Source organism: Microcebus murinus, chromosome X (genome assembly GCF_040939455.1).
Source record: "Microcebus murinus isolate Inina chromosome X, M.murinus_Inina_mat1.0, whole genome shotgun sequence".
Taxonomy (NCBI): domain Eukaryota; kingdom Metazoa; phylum Chordata; class Mammalia; order Primates; family Cheirogaleidae; genus Microcebus; species Microcebus murinus.
In genome coordinates this window covers 5,313,394-5,335,584 of record NC_134136.1, presented here as the reverse complement: position 1 = coordinate 5,335,584, position 22,191 = coordinate 5,313,394, and the positions used below count along the sequence as shown (strand labels likewise).

General features: G+C 40.5%; 1 protein-coding gene across 12 annotated transcripts in view; it reads right to left on the bottom strand.

Annotated features, from left to right (window-relative positions):
• TAF1 (TATA-box binding protein associated factor 1) overlaps positions 1–22,191 on the bottom strand; it is an 87,573-nt gene that overhangs the window by 41,975 nt on the left and 23,407 nt on the right. For 11 of the 12 annotated variants that reach the window (XM_075999247.1, XM_075999243.1, XM_075999245.1 and 8 more), the window contains 14 exons: positions 17,946–18,095; positions 17,648–17,767; positions 17,194–17,369; positions 16,338–16,516; positions 14,661–14,874; positions 13,700–13,865; positions 12,316–12,527; positions 8,168–8,276; positions 7,854–7,952; positions 7,379–7,556; positions 4,043–4,110; positions 2,214–2,336; positions 731–823; positions 565–649 (listed from right to left, as the gene is read on the bottom strand). In XM_075999247.1, coding sequence (XP_075855362.1) covers positions 565–649; positions 731–823; positions 2,214–2,336; positions 4,043–4,110; positions 7,379–7,556; positions 7,854–7,952; positions 8,168–8,276; positions 12,316–12,527; positions 13,700–13,865; positions 14,661–14,874; positions 16,338–16,516; positions 17,194–17,369; positions 17,648–17,767; positions 17,946–18,095 — 1,972 coding nt within the window. The remainder of the gene's footprint in view (positions 1–564; positions 650–730; positions 824–2,213; positions 2,337–4,042; positions 4,111–7,378; positions 7,557–7,853; positions 7,953–8,167; positions 8,277–12,315; positions 12,528–13,699; positions 13,866–14,660; positions 14,875–16,337; positions 16,517–17,193; positions 17,370–17,647; positions 17,768–17,945; positions 18,096–22,191) is intronic. The other variant, XM_075999240.1, reaches the window with a different exon arrangement.

Here is a 22,191-nt window from a genome sequence, read left to right as displayed (position 1 = left end):
TTTGGTGTACTTCATATATACTTCTATTATAGCGCTTGTCAAGATACATTTTAACTGTCTATCAACTGGATTGTGAATTATTTGAGGACAGTGATTGTCTTTCCTATCAGCAGATTAAGTAGCTAGAATAGAGCCTGGAATATATTATTCAATCAATTCATATACTGAGCAAAACTCCATGCACCAAGGAAGCTCACAAAGGTCTACAGCCATACACTTCCCTAAGCTCCACCTAAGGGCATGGGGCACATTTGAGTTTTCACATCTCATGGAAAAGCAGTGATGGCTCAAAGCCCAAAGTAATATCCATTTGATTTTTATTCTCACTCAATTTTTCTATGCTTTTCAAGATTTCAAAAGTATGCATACGTTATTTTTCATCATTAATAGTTAATAACAAACTTTACACAGTACAATATGTGCCTGCTTTTAAAAAAAAGCAGTCTAAGTCACTTGACAATTTCTGCTATCACTGCTCAAAGCTGCTTTATGCACTTACATTTTAATAATGCTAACTAATGTTGGATGAATAGATTGATGTAGAGAAAAAAGAGAAATACCCACCATTGTACTTAACACTGTTGGCCAGAATAAGGTTTACATCATCTAGAAAGCTCTCTCGACTCTGATACTTGTGCTTAGAGATATTCTGTAATGAAAAGAATCAGGCACTCAGATACACAAAGTCACTTCTTGAGTACAAAAAGGCATTTTTTAGATCAATACTCACCTTACGTATAGTCTCTAAATCCATTGGATTGATAATCACTTTGTAATAATCTGGAACAAACTTCTTATTAACTGGGTGATGAAATGGCCAAGACTAGTAAAAAGAAATCATAGGAAATTAAATGGAAACTACTCTTTTTTTTTTTTTTTTATTTGAGACAGAGTCTCACTTGTTGCCCAGGCTAGAGTGAGTGCCGTGGCGTCAGTCTAGCTCACAGAAACCTCAAACTCCTGGGCTCAAGCAGTCCTCCTGCCTCAGCCTCCCGAGTAGCTGGGACTACAGGCATGCGCCACCATGCCCGGTTAATTTTTTCTATATATATTAGTTGGCCAATTAATTTCTTTCTATTTATAGTAGAGACGAGGTCTCGCTCTTGCTCAGGCTGGTTTCGAACTCCTGACCTTGAGCAATCCGCCCGTCTCGGCCTCCCAGAGAGCTAGGATTACAGGCGTGAGCCACCACGCCCGGCCGGAAACTACTCTTTATACCAGAGATTCTCAACCTTCCATTGGGTCACAGATAATCCTGACAAGCTATGGACCCTTTTTCCAGAAAAACTCATAATCATATAAAACTCTGCATATGATTTAAGGAGTTCATAGATTCCTTTAAGGGTTTCTGTGCCCTGACAGGGTAAGAACCCCTGCTCTACACTCATGCTTAAAATTCCTTATCCCCTAGACTCATCCAGAAGTTTTATAGCATTACACATGTAGAAAATATGACTACAGTGCAAAAGCAAACTCAGTTAATTCCTGGGAAGAATCATTACAACAACAAAATTAAACAAAAGACAACAAATACTAGGTAATTATCAAAGTGTCATTTGCCTAGAAGCACCTCTGAATCAAGAGCCTCCCATTAGGTGGGGTGCAGTGGCTCATGCCTGTAATCCTAGCACTCTGGGAGGCAGACGAAGGAGGATCGCTCAAGGTCAGGAGTTCAAGACCAGCCTGAGCAAGAGCGAGACCCCATCTCTACTAAAAATAGAAAGAAATTAGTTGGCAACTAAAAATATATAGAGAAAAAACTAGCCAGGCATGGTGGCGCATGCCTGTAGTCTCAGCTACTCAGCAGGCTGAGGCAGAAGGACTGCTTCAGCCCAAGAGTTTGAGGTTGTTGTGAGCTAGCCTGATGCCACGGCACTCTAGCCCAGGCAACAGAGCGAGACTCTGTCTCAAAAACAAATAAAAAGAGCCTCCCGTGAGTTGGTATCCTTTCTCTCCAGAGCTATTAAGGAGCATTCAAATACTGAATGCCAACAACAGAAAGCAAGAACCTCTCTATATACAGACTCCTGGCCCCTTTGATGTCAATGATAATATACTCATACAGCAAAAAGGTCAATATTTAAAATTACATACCAGTCTCAATTAACATACACCACTACTCAGGCTCTCCAACATACATACACATGTACACGCTATACTTCTTTTCTTTCCTCTGTACTATCCTCACAATATTTAGCACAGAGACCACTTACATCTGGAACTGCCATCATTTTCTGGGTGACGATGTTGTCCAGAATGAAAGAAAATGCCACTTGGTCATCATCATCTAGCAAGGGGTTGATAGCTTTCTCTAAGCGAGCCAATTTGTCTTCTTTCTGAAATGAAACAAACCAAAGCCAAGACAGAGGTTTCCCTGAGGTATGATCAATACAGAAAAGTTTAAGATATAATTTAAGGTTCAGCTAGCTATTACCCTTGCCCCAAAAAGTTTAACCCTGAATTGTCTACTATACAGTTCCAGGCAAAAAGTCCAGATAAGTGATATTCCAATAAAATGGACAAAAATGACATGCTAACAACTTCCTTAGGTATTGTACATTCTATTCCTTTTTCTTTTTTTTGAGACAGAGTCTCACTCTGTTGTCCCGGCTAGAGTGCTGTGGCGTCAGCCTAGCTCACAGCAACCTCAAATTCCTGGGCTCAAGCAATCCTACTGCCTCAGCCTCCAGAGTAGGTGGGACTACAGGCATACACCACCATGCCCAGCTCATTTTTTCTATATATTTTTAGTTGGCCAATTAATTTGTTTCTATTTTTAGTAGAGACCAGGTCTCGCTCTTGCTCAGGCTGGTTTCAAACTCCTGACCTTGAGCAATCTGCCCACCTCAGCCTCCCAGAATGCTAGGATTACAGGCGTGAGCCACCACGCCCAGCCTTCTTCTTTTTTTGTTTGTTTAAAGAGACGTGATCTCCCTCTGTTGCCTAGCGAGGCTGGAGCACAATGGTGCGATCACAGCTTAATGCAACCTTAAATTCCTGGGCTCAATCAATTCTTCTACCTCAGCCTCCCAAGTAGCTAGGACTACTGACATGCACCATCACACCCCACTAATTTTTGCTTATTTTTCTGTAGAGAAGGGGGCTTGCATTCCTGACCTCAAGCGATCCTCCTTCCCTGAACTCCGAAAAGGCTAGGATTACAGGCATGAGCCACCCACACGTGGGCCTCTACATACTATTCTTCTGAATCACCAAAAATATATATCCCTGGATATCAATAGCTTAACTCCCACTAAAAAAAAATCTTTGGCAAGTCAGGCCTTAATATCATGCTGTTTCTGCTATAGAACTGTTGCTGAAAATACTGAACACTACTGTTGATTAGTGACTTCTGTATAAGGAGACCTAACCCAGTAAATTCATTTCAGACACTATACTAGGAAAAAGTTTAGTTTCCCATTGTTCCACATCCTCATCAACACTTAGTACTGTCAGTCTTTTTAATATTAGCTTTTATGGTGGGTATGTAGTGGTATGCAATAGTGATTTAAATTTGCATCTCCCTAATGATTACTCAAGTTGAAAATCTTTTCATGCTTATTGTACATTTAGTTACTCTCCTTTGTGAAATGTCTACTTCAATATTAACCTCATCATTACATTTGTATTTTTGTAAGCTTATAAGGTGTCAGAATTGTTTTTGGTAAGAAGATGGAATATCATTTAAAAATTAAAATTCCTCCCTGCCAAAACATTGGCTAGTCTCTTAGCTACTGCTGACTTCCTGAGAAGTCACTTTCCTTTGCCCTTTCTAAAGGTTTACGTAGGTTCTGGATCTTAATCCTAACTTTACTATTTAATAGTCATGATGGCAAGAGCAAGTATTTTCTTCTATGGACTTAGTTTTTCCATCTACAAAAGAGATTGGCTTATATGAGTTCTAAAGTCCCTTATAGACTTTATGTACTTAAGATCTGCTACTCCCACATATACTCTATTTCTGTTAAATTCCCTACTTCCGAAACCCTGCTATCCCTCAACTTTAAATTCTACTGCCTTTCTCTCATCCTAAATGTCTTACCTCTTTGAGTTTTTCATCACAGAGATCCAGCATGGATTGAGAGATCTGGGTCAATGAGTGCTTTGGCCCTACAGAGGAACAGTAAGACATGGGACCATTAAAAATGGGAGTGAAGATCTGTCAAGACTTCTCTATTCTTTTAACACATTTACTTAAGAACCGAATATTATGCCATGCACCAGCCTAACTGCTGGGTTAGATACATATGCTAGACTTGAGGCTGGGTGCAGTGGCTCGTGCCTGTAATCCTAACACTTTGGGAGGCCAAGGCAGGAGGACTGCTTAAGGATAAGTGTTTAAGACATGCTAGACTTATCTCCGTTTTTCAGTGCCAAACATATAGCAGGTATATAATATGAATAAATAAACTAATTTTAACCCCCCCCCCCCCCCCCCCCCGCTTTTAAGACAGAGTCTTGCTGCTCTGTCAGCTGGGTTAGAGTGCAGCGGTGTGATTATAGCCTCGCTGCAATCTCAAACTCCTGGGCTCAAGTGATCCTCCCACCTCAGCCTCCTGAGTAGCTGGGACTATAGGCATGCCACCACACCTGGTTGATTTTGCCACAACGCCTAGCCTTAACTATTTTCTTCATTTGTGTGTATCCATGCATGATAATAGTACTGTCGCCTTTAATACCTTGAGACTGATACTATGGATAGGGAGTAAGAATTTGAGGATGGGCTGGGCATAGTGGCTAACGCCTGTAATCCTAGCACTCTGGGATGCCAAGGCAGGTGAATTGTTTGAGCTAAGGAGTTTAGGACCAGCCTAACAAGAGCAAGACCCTGTCTCTCTTTTTTTTTGAGACAGAGTCTGGCTTTGTTGCCCAGGCTAGAGTTGAGTGCCGTGGCGTCAGCCTAGCTCAGAGCAACCTCAAACTCCTGGGCTTAAGCGATCCTTCTACCTCAGCCTCCCGAGTAGCAGGGACTACAGGCATGCGCCACCATGCTCGGCTAATTTTGTCTATATATATTAGTTGGCCAATTAATTTCTTTCTATTTATAGTAGAGATGGGGTCTCACTCTTGCTCAGGCTGGTTTCGAACTCCTGACCTTGAGCGATCCTCCCACCTCGGCCTCCCAGAGTGCTAGGATTACAGGCGTGAGCCACCGCGCCCCGCCAAGACCCCATCACTACTAAAAAAATAGAAAGAAATTAGCTGGACAACTACAAAAAAAAAAAAAATACACACACACACATATATAAAAATGAATTAGCCAGGCATAGTGGCGCATGCCGGCGCATGCCTATAGTCCCAGCTACTTGGGAGGCTGAGGCATGAGGATCACTTGAGCCTATGAGTTTGTGGTTGTTGTGAGTTAGGCTGACGCCCTGACACTATAGCCTGGGCAACAAAGTGAGACTCTTGTCTAAAAAAAAAAAAAAAAAAAAAAAAAAAAAGAATTTGAGGATGGATGAAAAGATTCAATGGATAATTTATAATTTTTCCATACGAGGCCTTTACTTTGTAATTGTGGATCCAGCAATTAGGATGTTTCTAATACTTCAACAGAAGGCAAATGCAGGGTTGTGAGGTGTGAATGGGAACTGAAAAAAAAGAAGAGTGGCCAGGTGCAGTGGCTCATGCCTATAATCCTAGCACTTTGGGAGGCCAAGGCAGGAGGACTGTTTGAGGTCAGGAGTTTGAGACCAGCCTGAGCAAGAGTGAGATCCCATCTCTACAAAAAATAGAAAAATTAGCTGGGCATGGTGAGGCACGCCTGTAATCCCAGCTACCTGGGAGGCTGATAGAAGTTGATTGCTTGAGCCTAAGAATTTGAGGTTGCAGTGAGCTATGATAATGCCACTGTACTCAGGTAGGGTGAGAGGGACCCTATCTTAAAACAAACAAACAAACAAACAAAAAAGCAGAAAAGAGTATATGGAGCAGGGTGCTTAAGGGCACAGGTTCTAGAGTTAGATATACCCAGATCAACATCTCTACTCTGCAACACTACAGGCCTGTATGTTCACCTGGAAAATGAAGATTATAATAGTACCCATTTCAAAGATTTCTTACAGTGAAATAAAAGAAAACTATACAAGTAAAGCACTTGGTATCACTAGTGGTATTATTACTACTATTATCAGCATTTGAGAGTAAGGAAAGAAGAGTCAACTAGAGGCAAAATGCAAAGCAGTGATAAAGTTATGATTTGTAAAATTCCAATTTTTTTTTTACTAACATCTCTACCTCAATGACCCATAGGCATCTCAACTTTTGTATCTTCAAAATTAACTCATACCTTCCCATCCCCTTCCAATCTGATTTTTGTTTAAGTAATTATCCTTGTAACCTGAATGACAGTTGGGCCTAACAAATTTATGTTTACCTTATTTAATATGTGGCACTCTGCTAGGCCCTGGGAATATAAACATAAATAAGACACAGTTTCTCTAGAATGTCACAAAGTGGTGGGAGAGTCAGATATATAATTATGGTGTAACAATAAGAGCTATAAAAGCTGACTTAATTGTGCAGGGTGGGGCACAGAAGATAGAAAAATTGATGTTTTAGGCAATTTGGATAAATCTTTATGAGGAGATGGTATGAGTTGGTGTGAAAATACAAGTGGAAATTTACCACTGAACGGAAGAAAGGCCATTCCAGAGAGAGAGAGAGAGCACGCAAAGACTGTGCAAAGGCATGAAAAAATGGCATGGGATATTTAGTAAAATATAATGGTGAGTGAGGCAGGAGGTGATAGTAGGTATGGGAGCCAGTCATTGAAAATGGAGAAGCCATGAGAAGTAAGTTGTTTACAGTAACTCAATTAGTAAGTGACAGAGCCATGATTCACACTATTTGTACTCTGAATTCTTCTACTTATATATGAATCTGTGCTCAAGGATGGAACTAGAAACCAGAAATTGTACTGTTTCCTCCCTTTTAAACAGATTTCTTTCCCCTTGCCTTCCTAGCTTTTAAGCAAAGTAGACATATAACGGCCCCTCTAACAAATTTGTAGACCAAATCAAAGATTAACATACAGCAAATATGGTCATAAGCACATACTCTGCATAGTTCCATCCACACTGAATGCCTTTCTCGTCTACTAACCTAGACCCACTTTTTCCTCCCACTACTCCACATGTAGCTATTTCATTTTAACAGATAGACTTCAAATTCTCCAGAGGATATAAGAATAAAATAGTGGGAATACAAAGCAGCAGTATTTATTAAATGACTGAAAATGTACATCACCTGATTTTCACACGCACAAATACACTAATAAATTAGTCTTTTCAGTTAGTCTAGTCTGAATTTAGGACTAGTAATGGATAAATAAGGAACTGAAAGGTGACTTTTACAGTCAAGAACAGGTGATTCTTACCATTGTAGGTCGCACTATTTTTCACAATTAGCTCCAAATGCTCTCTGAACTCTTCCCGAGATGGGTAGAGGCGTTTACGCACATTTTCACGGAGTGTTTGTAGGTCCATTGGTCGAGTGATGATTTTGTAGTAGTCCTTTACAACCTTTGCATTGACTGGAGTGTGGAAAGGGTATGTCTGTGCAAACAAGAGCCAGTGCGATCCATGAGCAAAGAACACTTGCCAGAGCCAGTTCCTGAAGACTCTCACATCTTACCTGTCTACCTGGCCATCAACTCTCAAAGGAATCTTTCTAGATGGAGCAGGTCTGTTTCCTCTACTAAACTGTTAAAAAAAAACACCAAAAAACTACATCCCAAAGAATTAGGAGTTCCAGGTACCTAGGTCTATACACTATTGCCCTATATCTGAAATCACAAACAGAACAAAGAGCCTTGCCATCCCTACAGTAGATATCCAATGTAATGAACTCACATTTGGAAGATCTCTCATGTCATTGATGATAGACTCCAAGATGGATGACAGTGTCACCATAGGGTCTGTCCGGCGCCGGTGGATGGACTTATGAGGTCTCTATGGAGAAACAAGAAATCAGAATGCTTCTTTAGACCAAAAATCCCCACATTCTCTAACCAGGCAAATATATTTTAGAAATCTTTTAATGAAAAGTACACATTCTTAGGGCAAGGCCAATGGGAGAATCTAAGGCTGTCACAGCCATGGCATACAAGGCTGGGGAAAATCAATGAGAACTCATCTTATCAGAAGGAAGCAACACAGATACTCACATTCAAATAGTCACAATGAACAGTGGTTCCAACTCGCCGTTTCTTCTTGGGAGGAAGTTGCTGTTTAGGGAACTTGAGAACCAGAGATTTTCTTCGAACCTCATCTGCACTGCAATCAATAACATTTTCATAGGATATAGCCCCTTTTCTAGTTCCCAGAAAAAAAAAATGCAACTACAATGATTAAGTCCAAAGTACCTCAGCATGAGCCTAGGAGGAAAAAGTCAAACCAAAAGGCCAGACATCCACCTTCTAAGGCTCATATCAGGCAAGGCCTCATAGGATCTCCAAATTAATAAAGAACTAGGCAAGTCACAACTTCACTTCAGTTTCCTATTTGGAAGATAAGGGAACTAGGCTAAAGGAATTTTAAGAATCCTTCCAATTTTAACATTCTGTTTTAGGGGCTAGGCCCGGTGGCTCATGCCTGTAATCCTAGCACTCTGGGAGGCCGAGGCGGGTGGATCGTTTGAGACCAGCCTGAGCAACAGTGAGACCCCGTCTCTACTAAAAATAGAAAGAAATTACTTGGACAGCTAAAAATATATAGAAAAAAAAAATTAGCTGGGCATGGTGGTGCATGCTTGTTAGTCCCAGCTACTCAGGAGGCTGAGGCAGGAGGACTGCTTGAGCCCAGGAGTTTGAGGTTGCTGTGAGCAAGGCTGATGCCATGGCACTCTAGCCTGGGCAACAGAGTGAGACTCTGTCTCAAAAAAGCAAACAAACAAAAAAACCCTCTGTTTTAGGGTTAAAGGGCTACGAAACTTAACTCATTCAGAATGAAAACAAGAAATTAAAAACTAATTTGGAAAAAAAAAACTACTTTGGGTTTTTCCCTAAATCATTAAGCCCATCCACCTTTTTCCCTTACACTGTAAGGGATCAAGACACCACATTTTCCTTTTCTAATGTGCTTTGAAACACAATAACCATTATAGATACTGTTAAATTAAATTCACTAGGATGGAAAAAAGAACCTCAAACAAAATACAAACAGAAATAAGTGAATCTGACTATATCAAATTGATTTTTAAAATTATACACAAAAACAATTAATCCAAATATATTTTGAATATAATACCCTTACTGTACAACTTCAGTGGCATGTAGTCCAAGGATAACAAACTACAAAAAACATCTTGAACCTACTTTATAGGTTTGTTGTTGGTTAACGTAGTATTAGTACAGTAATTCTGAAACTATTTTGTACATATCATAGGACAGAGCAAACGAATAAATGTACTGATGTTGGAAATCAATATTGAGAAATTTATTTACTGAGAAAGAATACAAATATGAAATGGGAAAAGATGAGAAAGAATCTATAGGGACAATTTGGATTAGAGGTACCAGTACAAAGTTGTGATTTAAAATATATGCATATTTACGAGTTCTGTCCACAAAAGAGGACAGAAGTAAAAGACATCTCAATGGCCATGAGCTTATGTAACATCTAGATCTTGGTTTCTAAATACCATTCCCTAATAAAAGGAACCTGGGCTCCTTGAAGAAATGGCCAATTATAGGTCTAGGACAGGAAAAGTTCAAAGAGAGCCTGTGACATCTTCTGCTAGAATGCAAAGATGTTCTCAAAGATTTATAATAATTTCAAAAGGGCACAAGATCTGGCTGAAAGGAGTCAAATTTGGGATACCATCTATGCATCTAAATTAATGATATTAAAGAATCATAGGCCGGGCGAAGTGGCTCACACCTGTAATCCTATCACTCTGGGAGGCCGAGGAGGGCGGATTGCTCCAGGTCAGGAGTTCGAAACCAGCCTGAGCAAGAGCGAGACCCCGTCTCTACTATAAATAGAAAGAAATTAATTGGCCAACTAATATATAGGAAAAATTAGCCGGGCATGGTGGCACATGCCTGTAGTCCCAGCTACTCAGGAGGCTGAGGCAGGATTGCTTGAGCTCAGGAGTTTGAGGTTACTGTGAGCTAGGCTGACGCCATGGCACTCACTCTAGCCTGGGCAACAAAGCAAGACTCTGTCTCAAAAAAAAAAAAAAAAAAAAAAGAATTATAAAACATTACATTTGCAAAGGAAACAATTTTAGAATCCATAGTAATACTTTAAATGGGAGAGGAGAAAGCTCTTGTTTATAGAAAAATGCTAGCTAATGTAGAAAGAATGCTAGAATTAGAAAAATCACCATTTTTGAACCCCCCCACTGAAATAACTGAATTAGGTAATGATCATCAATTGATGCTAAGACTATTGAAAGATAGTTAGGGAATAGAATATTCACTCACATGTTTATTACAAACAGAAAAACATACCTCTTTTTTTTTTTTGAGACAGAGTCTTGCTTTGTTGCCCAGGCTAGAGTGAGTGCCATGGTGTCAGCCTAGTTCACAGCAACCTCAAACTCCTGGGCTCAAGCAATCCTGCTGCCTCAGCCTCCCGAGTAGCTGGGACTACAGGCATGTGCCACCATGCCCGGCTAATTTTTTCTGTATGTATTAGTTGGCCAATTAATTTATTTATAGTAGAGACGGGGTCTCGCTCTTGCTCAGGCTGGTTTTGAACTTCTGACCTCTAGCAATCCGCCCGCCTCAGCCTACCAGAGTGCTAGGATTACCGGTGTGAGCCACCGCGACCAGCCAACATACCTTTATGATAGGGTCTGTGTACCACCTCTTTAAGAAGATGATCTAAATAACAGGAAAACTTGACATGAGCTTTCTTACGTGGTACAGTAAGTATATAATATCACCTATGTATGATATTAAATGTCACACTAAAGACATTTAATCTGAACTTAGTCAACCAGAAAATAGACAAATCCTGAATGTAGGGTATTTTATGAGACAATTGGCCTGGACTCTTCAAAAAATTCATTGTCATGAAAAACATAAAAGGTAGGGAGGATGACCATTCTAGATTAAGAGAGACTCAAAATATATTTAACGTTTGAACTAGGATTAGATCCAGAATTGGGAAGGGGAGCAATAAAGGATATTGTAACAATGGGAAATTTGAATGAGGTCTGAGTTAATATTACACATTACTATGAATTAATGTTAACCTTCTTAGGTGTGATAATAATATCATGTTGTTATATTCTTATTCTTAGGAGATGTGTGCTAAAGAATTTAGGAGTGAAACATCATGAAGCCTGCAACTAACTTACTTCCAAATGGTTCAGTGAAAAAAAAAAAGTTATACAAAGACGAAGCAAATGTGACAAAATATTAACAATTGGTGAATTTAGAGGAACAGTGTATTGTATTCTTTCAACTTTTCTGTATGTTTGTAATTTTCAAACTAAAACGTTAAGGGAAAAAATTTCAAAACTTCTCCATTTTATCATCTATTAAATTCTCTGAGGATAAAAGATAGGTATATGCATAGTTTATGTCTCTTCAATCTTTTTAGATGGTCCATTATCAGAACACTCTAAGATTAGGGACCTTGTAATAATTAAAGAGCCTGGAAGTAGAACAGGAAAAGAGAATTAACATCTACTGAGCATCTATTATATGCCAGGTACTGTACTATATGCTTTATAGTCTCTCTCATTTTATCTTCTTTTTTTTTGAGACAGAGTCTCGCTTTGTTGCACAGGTGCCGTGCCGTCAGCCTAGCTCACAGCAACCTCAAACTCCTGGGCTCAAGCGATCCTACCGCCGCAGCCTCCTAAGTAGCTGGGACTACACGCATGTGCCACCATGCCTGGCTAATTTTTTCTATATATTTTTAGTTGGCCAGCTAATTTCTTTCTATTTTTAGTAGAGACGGGGTCTCGCTCTTGCTCAGGCTGGTCTTCAACTCCTGACCTTGAGCGATCCACCCACCTCGGCCTCCCAGAGTGCTAGGATCACACAGGATTATAGGCATGAGCCATAGCGCCTGGCCTCATTTTATCTTTTTAACTACCCTGGTAAGGGTGGTTTTATTTTGTAACTAAGGAAACTGAGACTCAAAAAAATTAGGCAGCATGCCCAAAAGCAAGTGGTGGAACCTAATGAGTGGTGTAATTTTCATTACCCATAACGATTACTGAGGAAAATTAATCAAAATCCCTGTATCCTCAGTTCCAATTCAGAGAACATATCACATCCACCCCTGCCACCCACCAACATCACCAAACTCTAATAGATCTGTCTCATAGTACTTCCCGCCTGCTATCCCTTACCTCTCAATCAGCTGTTTCCCCAAGACAATCTTGGTCCCTTCAACCTTGATAAGTTCTTCATTATCATTATGAATGACTGTCTTTTCCAACTCCTCCTCCTGCTCCTCTGTCATGGCAACAGGGTTGGAAGGTGGAGCATTTGTTTGATAATAGAGGGGGCAAAATTTGTTTGTCCTCATGTGCCCAATGGCACCACATGCACCACATTTCAGCTGCAAAAGGAAAAGTATCAAAGTGTCAGAGGTAAGCAGATAAGAAGTACAGTCGTCCCTCAGTATTCACAGGGGACTGGTTTCATTTAGGACCTCCTGAGTATACCAAAATCCACACATACTCAAGTCCTGCAGTTGGCCCTGTTGAACCTGAGCATATAAAAGCGAGCCCTCTGTATATATGGATTCTACATCCCATTATCCGTGCATGGAAGCCAACCTACACAGTTCAAACCCATGTTTATTCAAGGGTCAACTGTATATATAAGGCAGGGGAGAAACAAGAGCAGCTTCAGAACCTTTGCTCTAATAGAATTGTTATGCACATATCAACCAGAACCCACTAGACAAAAGTGCATGTATGGAAATGACGTGTGAAAAATAAAATGAAATCCAGAGACTCAATATTGCTTTAAAAATCAAGGAAGGAATAAAAAAAGAGGCTATCACTCCCAATTTAAGTTGTGAACCACAAAAATATTAAATATGCAAGAGAAACATTGCTGGAAGCCCAAGCCCACATGCAGCAGCACAATCAGTGAGCTGGGTATATTCCCTGCCTTTAGTAAAAACAAGGAAAAGGCTCAATGGTACCAAGTCTCCACCTCAGTTTTGCAACTAAGTGGCATCAGTATCCTAGACCTTAATTTCATCTGTAAAATGGGGCCAATACCGTATCTAATATCATGTACAAGAACAGAACATTAAAACAATAACCTCGGTACATGTTAATAACAGTGCTTTACTTTTTTTCAGCATTTTACAGTTCATAAAGTGCTTCCTGTGCATTATTATCATTTAATATAATACTGTGAGAGACAGGTGTCACTTTATAGAAAACAGGTACATTCGTGTCCCTGTGCATATATATACACGTACAGAGATACAAACATATGTGTAAAAACATCCACCAAACCTATCTTGACTTCTAGGAAATATTTCAAGTGAAGAATAAATGACACCCAATGAGAACAATGGCACCAGATTGGGTGTAGTGCTGCCAGTACCATTCACACTAGTACTAATAACACCCAGGTAGCCACATAAATTCACAAACTAGCTTTCCACAATGCTGCCCTCATTCCCAGTAACAGAGAATGCCACAAGCTAAGGAAAAAGGTATGCTTTCTTCCTTTGGTTCATTGGTTGTGATCACATCACATTATACTTACTTTTAAATCAGGACGCTCCTTCATTTTTTTGGGCTTCTTTTCAGGAGGACCCTTAAGCTTCTCTTTTTCCTGGTTCCGCTTAAGCCGCCTCAGTTGTTCTTGAATCCTCCGCCGTTCTTTTCGCATCTCTTCTCGATGCTGTTCATCAAAAAGGGCAAATTTTCGACTGAATAACAGGGAAGGGGGGGAAATCACAGGACCATAAGCAAACCTAAACCAAGAAGATTGTCTATATAGCTAACATCTCAGAATTAAAGTAATCCATCCAGGCCAAAATAAAAGAGGCTACCACCTGCCATTTCCATCTCTCACCAGTTAGCCCTCCATTTGCAGAGAGGCACCTCTTTCAGAGTAAGTCCTGACTAATCCCTAAGATTTTTGCAAATCCACCAATCAAAATGCACAGAAGCCAGATAGAACTAGGTATGTCTTTATTATGTGGTAAATACAAAATTGTCTCTGTGATTTGGCTCTGTTCAAACCCAAAGATCTAAGATGGTTTCCAATTACAGCAGTTTTAGTGACGACTGTGAAGAATCCTGTCACTAAAACTCAAAGCACTCACTCTCCATTCCCCACTATTATTACTATTCTCCCTATCATATTTGAAAGTGGTGAATCAAACTTACATGAATTCATCCAGGAGCCACAGTTGTATTTAGGATTCACTAACCCTCCTTCCTCCAGAGAGCCCGCTGGCCCCACACGCTGCTAACGGCAGCTCTGGCCTGGGTTTCCTTGGTTTCTGCCCCTGTGGGCCACACCCTGCCGAGCCTTCCAGGCAGTGGCCTGCTTGGGGTCCCCACCAGTGGGAACTGAGGGAGGGTCGCATGAGCCCAGGAGGCCACTTGGACAATAGTGAGACCCCGGCTTACTAAAGTATTTTTTTAATTACAAATTTATTTTTCTTTTAGCCTCAGCCATTTTCCATCAGTAAAGTATTTAAAAAAAAAAAACTTACATGAATTCCTCATCTTTTGTGGTCCGTATGCGCACATAGGCATCAATGACAGCTGGTTTTCGGACTGTCTCACAGCGAACATACTCTTTCCCCTCTTCATCTCGAAATGTGCGATAAATCTTTAGACAGCGGCCAGTAGCAGAAGAATTAAGGCTAGTCACAGAAGCTGTATCATCATCTCTGTGATTATTTCCTGATGCTGCTGAGCCTGCTGCTGCAAGGTAGAAAAAGATTTCCAAACATTCCCCCTACCACCCAAATAGTCATTTTCTTGGGGTTGAGTGGAGACACTGAAGCTCAACATGCTACAAATCTATGGTTCTACAGACAGCATATCACCACCAGCCCCAAGAGTACATTGATTTATCCTTTCCTGACTTCATTTTACCAATGCCAATTTCTCCATTTTTACAAGTACAAAAGTTCTGAAAGAACCTCAAAGAATTCTGTTTGCTATAGGAGACAGAGGAGCAGTAGTGGTATTCTGAATCCTCTGAACAAGGGAAGAGAAAAGTCCAAGCAGAAAGCAGTTGATGATCACATTAAAGAAAAGCACCCAACCAAGCAGTAGGGGGTAAAAATGACACCACAGAAACAAGTGCAGAGTCTTAAGGTTTAGCATATGCTTCTTAAACTTTAATATAAATAGGAATAACCTGAGGATCTTATTAAAATGTGGGTTTGAATTCAGATCTGGAGTGAGGCCTGAGATTCCACATTTCTAACAAATCCCCACGTGAAGTAGATACCGTGGTCTAGGACCACACTAGTCAAGATCTAGAGGACCACACTGGTGGAAGGATTATATCACATCTTTACAAAGTAGCCAGAAAAATAAAATTGCACAAAACTTTTTATAGGAAGGAGGAAACAAAGGGAAAACTACTGTGAGTGAGAATATTCATTGAAATCTTCACCTTCAGCCTTTATGCTCTCTTCTTAGTATCTACATCCAAGTTTTCAGCTGCCTACTTGACATCTACACTCAGGAGTGTCACAGGGAACTAAAACTCCACACATTACACATTCTCTTTCTAAACCTTTTTTCTCTAAAATTTACTACTATAATCAATGATACTAACATCTTTCTAGTAAGCCCACAGTAAAATCTTAAGGTAGCCTGATTTTCTCCCTTTTGATCCCCAATGTCTATAGCCCAACCCAATTCAGGCCTTTATCACCATCCCTGCCCACAAATTTTGCAATTTTTGGCTGGTGAATTTGAACTTTTTTTAGGGTCTAAGACTCCTTTAATTATCTTTCGAAAGCCATGAATCTTCTAAGAAAAAGCACATTTGCATAGAATTTTACATGTAACTTCAGAGGGTTCAAGGACAACTCCCCAAACTCAGCCACAGATTCTGCATTAAAAACTCTTACCCTCTAGGATGAATGCCCAGAAAGCTCATTTGAAGTACAGCACTGACAGCCCTGGCTTGGCCAGGCACCTGATACAGACAGAGGCAGTAGTAGATTGACAGCATCTCTTCAATTTGTCCCCCAAAGACAAACCTAGAATCCTGTTTGCAGAAAGCTCTCTACCTCATCTATAGGCTTTTCTATACTCATCCCCTACTTCTTCTGCCTCCAGCTTTGCCTCAGTTATAGTCTGCAGTTATTTACGCTCCTTTTTCGATCCTTTTCTTTCTTGTCTGTCTGTGAAGCCACTACCCTCACCGAGTAGCATCCGCTGTAGTTCCTTCCGCTCCTGCTCCTCTCGTTCACGTGATAGCTGAGAGCTGGTTTTCTTATTCTGCAACATGTTCTCGATGTTCTTTCCCATTTCTTCAAAGTCACTATCTTCAGCTGAGCTGCTGTCCGTGTCAGTTGATAAGACTTCAGTTGATGACAAAACCCTAAAAAGAGAAAAAACAATGTTAAATTAAGACCAGGAGACACATAAAAATGTAGAAAGAGCTAAGGAAATATGGCGGCAGGAAAGAGTAGAAAATCAGAAAATCTACCTTAAAAAGGCACACTCAAAATCCACTAAGACATGGGGCCCTTAACAGAAAAGCTTTACAAAGTTTTCCTAAATATTTAATCAACAGTCAAGTTTGAAAACTTACAGTAACTCTTCAGAACTCCTACAGAAAACTTGAGAAACAAATCAGCACACTGGTCATTTTCAATAGCACATTATCATCCTCTTACAGCTAAAGCTTCAGAAAAAACTCTGTCACCTGTTCCTATTGTTCTGGCTGTCAGGCCCAAGTAGGCCATAAGAGTTACCATGGAACCTAGAGCTCAAGCCTAGCTCCTCTTTCCATGTAAAACTTTTGCCAAGTTGCTTTGAAGGGAACAGGTACTCAAGTGGTACTATTACAACAGCTACTACCCTGTCATCACAAATATTTGACCACCCAGTCACATTTTAGATGACCTCCTCTTCATTACAAAATAGTGTCTGGGACCCTTCCCCTTTCCAGCTTGGATTTTCTTTGTTTGATTTTTTTACCCGGAGCCACGCCCAAGAAGCCTTGAGCAAGTGGACTCCCCAGCTTGGATTTTCTATAGCACTAAAACAACACACTTGTTCTGTAGGTCAAAGATGCGCTGACATTCCTCTTTATAACGTTCCTGATGTTCTGCCACAGAAAACCTTGATCCACGGGCAAATTTACTCATGGGTCCCTCTCCAGAGCGAGCCTGTTCTGTTGACATTGTGCGCACCACATCAATCACTTCCCAGCGGGATAATTTTTTAATCTATGAGATAGACACACATACACATAAATACATATGTACAAATCATTCAGGGATTCCAAAGGATAAGCCAATCCCACACAATTAGAGCTAGACTACAAAAGAAAAACCATCCCAAAGCAGATTAAAAAGAAAGCTTTGGGAAATCTAACTCCTGAAAAAGTATCCAAGACCCAGCATACTACAAAGTTCTCCAGATTGTTCTTTACACCTGCCTCCCCGCCCTTCCCTCTCTATACAAAGCCCCTAGGATCCTCTAAGTTTTTATCTCCCATACTCACCTCTTCCTCAGGCACACCAAATTTACGCAGAAGCTGCTTGGCATTTTTCAGTGAAAGGCGACGGAGGTCTGCATCTGTTCCTGTCACTGTCTTCTTCACTGGCTGAGGCTCCTTATCATCCTATCTCAAACAAAAACAGGTAAGTATCCTAAGAAACTGAACTCCTTATAGTAAACATCTAAGTCATTCTGACAATTTAACCACTTTCCAAGTCCTCCACCCACCTCCATTCATCTCCACTCAACCTCCACTTCTTCCTCCCTTCACTTTCTTCTTCTAGAAATTCAGACAATCTTACCTTCTGCTGTGTTGGTTTGTTTGGAATCTTCACATAGGAGAATCCTTCACCACACCCTGTGGGATCTGCCACCCCAGTCACCTCTAGGAGACACTTGCCCTTCATGGCAGCAATGAAGGCCCTTGTGGTATTCCACGGAGCAGTGCGAACCTGAGGTACAGAAAAAGATTCTCAGGCCTGTAGGAAACATTTGCTCTATGTCTAGCCATTACCTAGAAGGGTAAAATAATTATAATGAACAATTTCATGCTTTCTTAAAGTGTTCACAAAGATCAACAATTAAATATAGCTGTCTAGTACTCAGTTCTCTTCTTTTATATGTATGATACTTAAAAGTTATGACAATACATAGAGGCCAAGAGTTCAGCCAGGGTAAGGAGAAATATAAGGAACAGTAATATCCTTCAGCTCATATCCTTTGGACTTAACTAAGCATTCTCAAGTAAAGTGTTTTCCCCTACCCTCATAAGGCTCAAAATTAGACTGATGACTGCATTTGATTATCCAATTGCACGAATAGCTTCTTTAGAATGATCTATACATTCTCAAAATAGATTATATGTATGCTTTCAAAGCACTGGTCCCAAACCTAGCAGCACTAAATCAAAGTCCAGTATTCTATCTCTGCCAAAGATTTGGGTCAAAAAGGTCTGTCCTCTTCTGGGATCTTGAATAGTGTTTACCACCCCCACAAAATAATTAAGAGAATTAAGACAAGGGGAAAATGTGCTCACAAACTAGTCAAGAATATACACGATTGGCTAGAAAATGGACAATTCTTTATTCAAGATTCAATCTTGAAGGCTATTCAAAAGAATTCTTAGGCCGGGCGCGGTGGCTCACGCCTGTAATCCTAGCACTCTGGGAGGCCGAGGCAGGCGGATTGCTCGAGGTAAGGAGCTCAAAACCAGCCTGAGCAAGACCCCGTCTCTACCAAAATATAGAAAGAAATTAATTGACCAACTAAAAATATATATACAAAAAAAAAAAAAATTAGCCGGGCATGGTGGCGCATGCCTGTAGTCCCAGCTACTTGGGAGGCTGAGGCAGTAGGATCGCTGAGCCCAGGAGACTGAGGTTGCTGTGAGCCAGGCTGATGCCACGGCACTCACTCTAGCCTGGGCAAGAAAGTGAGACTCTGTCTCAAAAAAAAAAAAAAAAGAATTCTTAAATTCTGAAACTCTTATTAGACATCCACTCATTTTTCATTCCAACTGTGAAAGAGTAGTACAATAATGCTTTGCTCATTCTCTGCTTTTTACAATCAGTTACTCATTTAACAAATATTTATTGAATACATAACTATATTCCAGGCACTACCTTCTCATGAACTTCATGTCAGTGAGGAAAAAAACCAAATAGCCAGCTGGGCATGATGGCTCACGCCTATAATCCTAGCACTCTAGGAGACTGAGGAAGGAGGATCGCTAAAGGTCAGGAGTTCAAAACCAGCCTGAGCAAGAGTGAGACCCTGTCTCTACTAAAAATAGAAAGAAGGCCGGGCGCTGTGGCTCACGCCTGTAATCCTAGCTCTTGGGAGGCCGAGGCGGGCGGATTGCTCAAGGTCAGGAGTTCAAAACCAGCCTGAGCAAGAGCGAGACCCCGTCTCTACTATAAACAGAAAGAAATTAATTGGCCAACTGATATATATATATAAAAAATTAGCCGGGCATAGTGGCACATGCCTGTAGTCCCAGCTACTCGGGAGGCTGAGGCAGAAGGATCACTCGAGCCCAGGAGTTTGAGGTTGCTGTGAGCTAGGCTGACGCCACGGCACTCACTCTAGCCTGGACAACAAAGTGAGACTCTGTCTCAAAAAAAAAAAAAAATAAAATAAAAATAAAAAAATAAAAATAGAAAGAAATTAATTGGCCAACTAAAAATATATAGAAAAAAATAGCCAGGTATGGTGGTGCATGCCTGTAGTCCCAGCTACTCGGGAGGCTGAGGCAGGAGGATCGCTTGAGCCCAGGAGTTTGAGGTTGCTGTGAGCTAGGCTGATGCCACGGGACTCTAGTCCAGGCAAGACAGTGAGACTCTGTCTCAAAAAAAAAACAACAAATAGCCAACGAAGTTCAATGTTAGTATATACTATCAATGTCATGATAAGAAAGTGAAGGGTGCTGCCTGGGTATGGTGCCTCATGTCTGTAATCCCAGGCTTTGGGAGGCCAATGCAGGAGGATCGTTTGAGGCCAGGAGTTCAAGATCAGCCTGGGCAACAAAGCCAGACCCTATCTCTACAAAAAAATTTTAAAATTAGCCAGATAGTCCCAGTTACGCAGGAGAATGAGGCAAAAGGATTGCTTGAGCCTAGGAGTTGAAAGCTGCACTGAGCTATGATCTGACCACTTGCACTCCAGCCTGGGCAATAAAACGAGAACCTGAGACGTCTCAAAAAAAAAAAAAAAAAAAAAAAAAAAAAAAAAAAAAGAACGGGCAATGACAGGAGATGAAAGATGGTTAGAGTTATATACAAAGACCAAATCATGTAGAGTCTTATAAAGCATATTAAGGACTTTTCTAAAAGAAATGAGGATCCAGAGAAAGTTTAAAGGCATTAGAATGATATAATCAAATATTAGGGTTTCCTGTCCTTTTTTTTCTATTTTTTTTTTTTTTTCATAGAGACAGGGCCTTGTCCTGTCACCTAGGCTAGAGTACAGTGGTGTCATCGTAACTCACTGAAACCTCAAACTGCTGGGCTCAAGCGATCCTCCTGCCTCAGCCTCACCAGCAGTTGGGACTACAGGTGCGCACCACCATGCTAGCTAATTTTTCTTATATTTTGAAGAGATGGGGTCTTGCTCTTGCTCAGGCTGGTCTTGAATTCCTGGCCTCAAGTGATCCTCCCACCTTGACCTCCTAAAATGTTGTGATTACAAGTGTTGGCCACTGCACCTGGCGAAATTTTTGTTTTCAAAGATAATTCAACTCTTTAACAAATGGTGCTGGAATAGTTAGACATTCATATTTTAAAAAACAAACTTTAGCCCATACCTTGCACTCTATACAAAATTCACTCAAAATAAATCTAAATGTAAGGTCTAAAACAATGAAACTTTTAGTAAAAAACATAAGAAAATCTCTGTGACCTTAGATTAGACAAAAATTTCTTAGATACAGCACCAAAACCACAAGCAACAAAAGAGAATATTGAGAAACTGGACTTCATAAGACAATGTTAAGACAATTAAAAGACAAACCACAGATTGGAAGAAAATCTTTGTAAACCAGATACCTAATAAAAGGACTCATACCTAGAATAAGTGAAGAACTCTCAAAACTCAGTAAGAACACAAACAACTAATTAAAATAAAAATGGACAAAAGAGATGAATAAACACTTCGCCAAAGAAGACATATGGATGATGAATAAGTACATCAAAATATATTCAACATCCTTAGGCATTAGGAAAATGGAAATTAAAACCACAATGAATTGCCATCAAATTGGTACTGACTGATTAAAACTATGGTTCTCAAATGGTGGTAATGTTCACCAAAGATTGTGGGGGGGAGAGACCCACATCTTAGGGATGTGGCGAGCATTTTGGAGGGGAAGGGCATAACTCTAACCCTTCTTAGGGAGAGACAAAGATATACAATGTAACCAAAATGTAAAAAAAACAACTTTTTATCAGGTGGTGGGCAGGTGGGAGGAGGGAGGAGGAGAAGGGTGGCAGGGGCAATATATGTAACCCTAACAATATTTGTACCCCCATAATATGATGAAATAAAAGGGGGGAAAAAAACCACAATGAAGAGCAGGCACCAATGGCTGACACTCAGGAGTTTGAGACCAGCCCGAGCAAGAGCAAGACCCTGTCTTTACTAAAAATAGAAAAAATTATCTGAGTACAGTGGCATGTGTCTATAGTCCCAGCTACCTGGGAGACTAAGGCAGAAGGCCAGGAGCTGGAGACTGCAGTGAGCTAGATTGCACCACTCTATCCTAGCCAGGGCAACAGAGAGAGACCCTGTCTCAAAAACAAACAGGCCAGGCGTGGCAGCTCTACTTATATACTCTACCCAGGGCACCACTGCACTCTACCTGGGGTGAAAGAGGGAGACTCTTGTCTCAAAAACAAACAAACAAACAAAAATCACAATGAGGGACCACTTCACACTCACTAGAAGGGCCATAAATTTTTTTAAAAAAGGAAATAACAAGTATTGGCAAGGATATGGAGAAACTGAAACCCTCCTATGTTGCTAGTACAAATATAAAATGGTTTCCCTCACTAT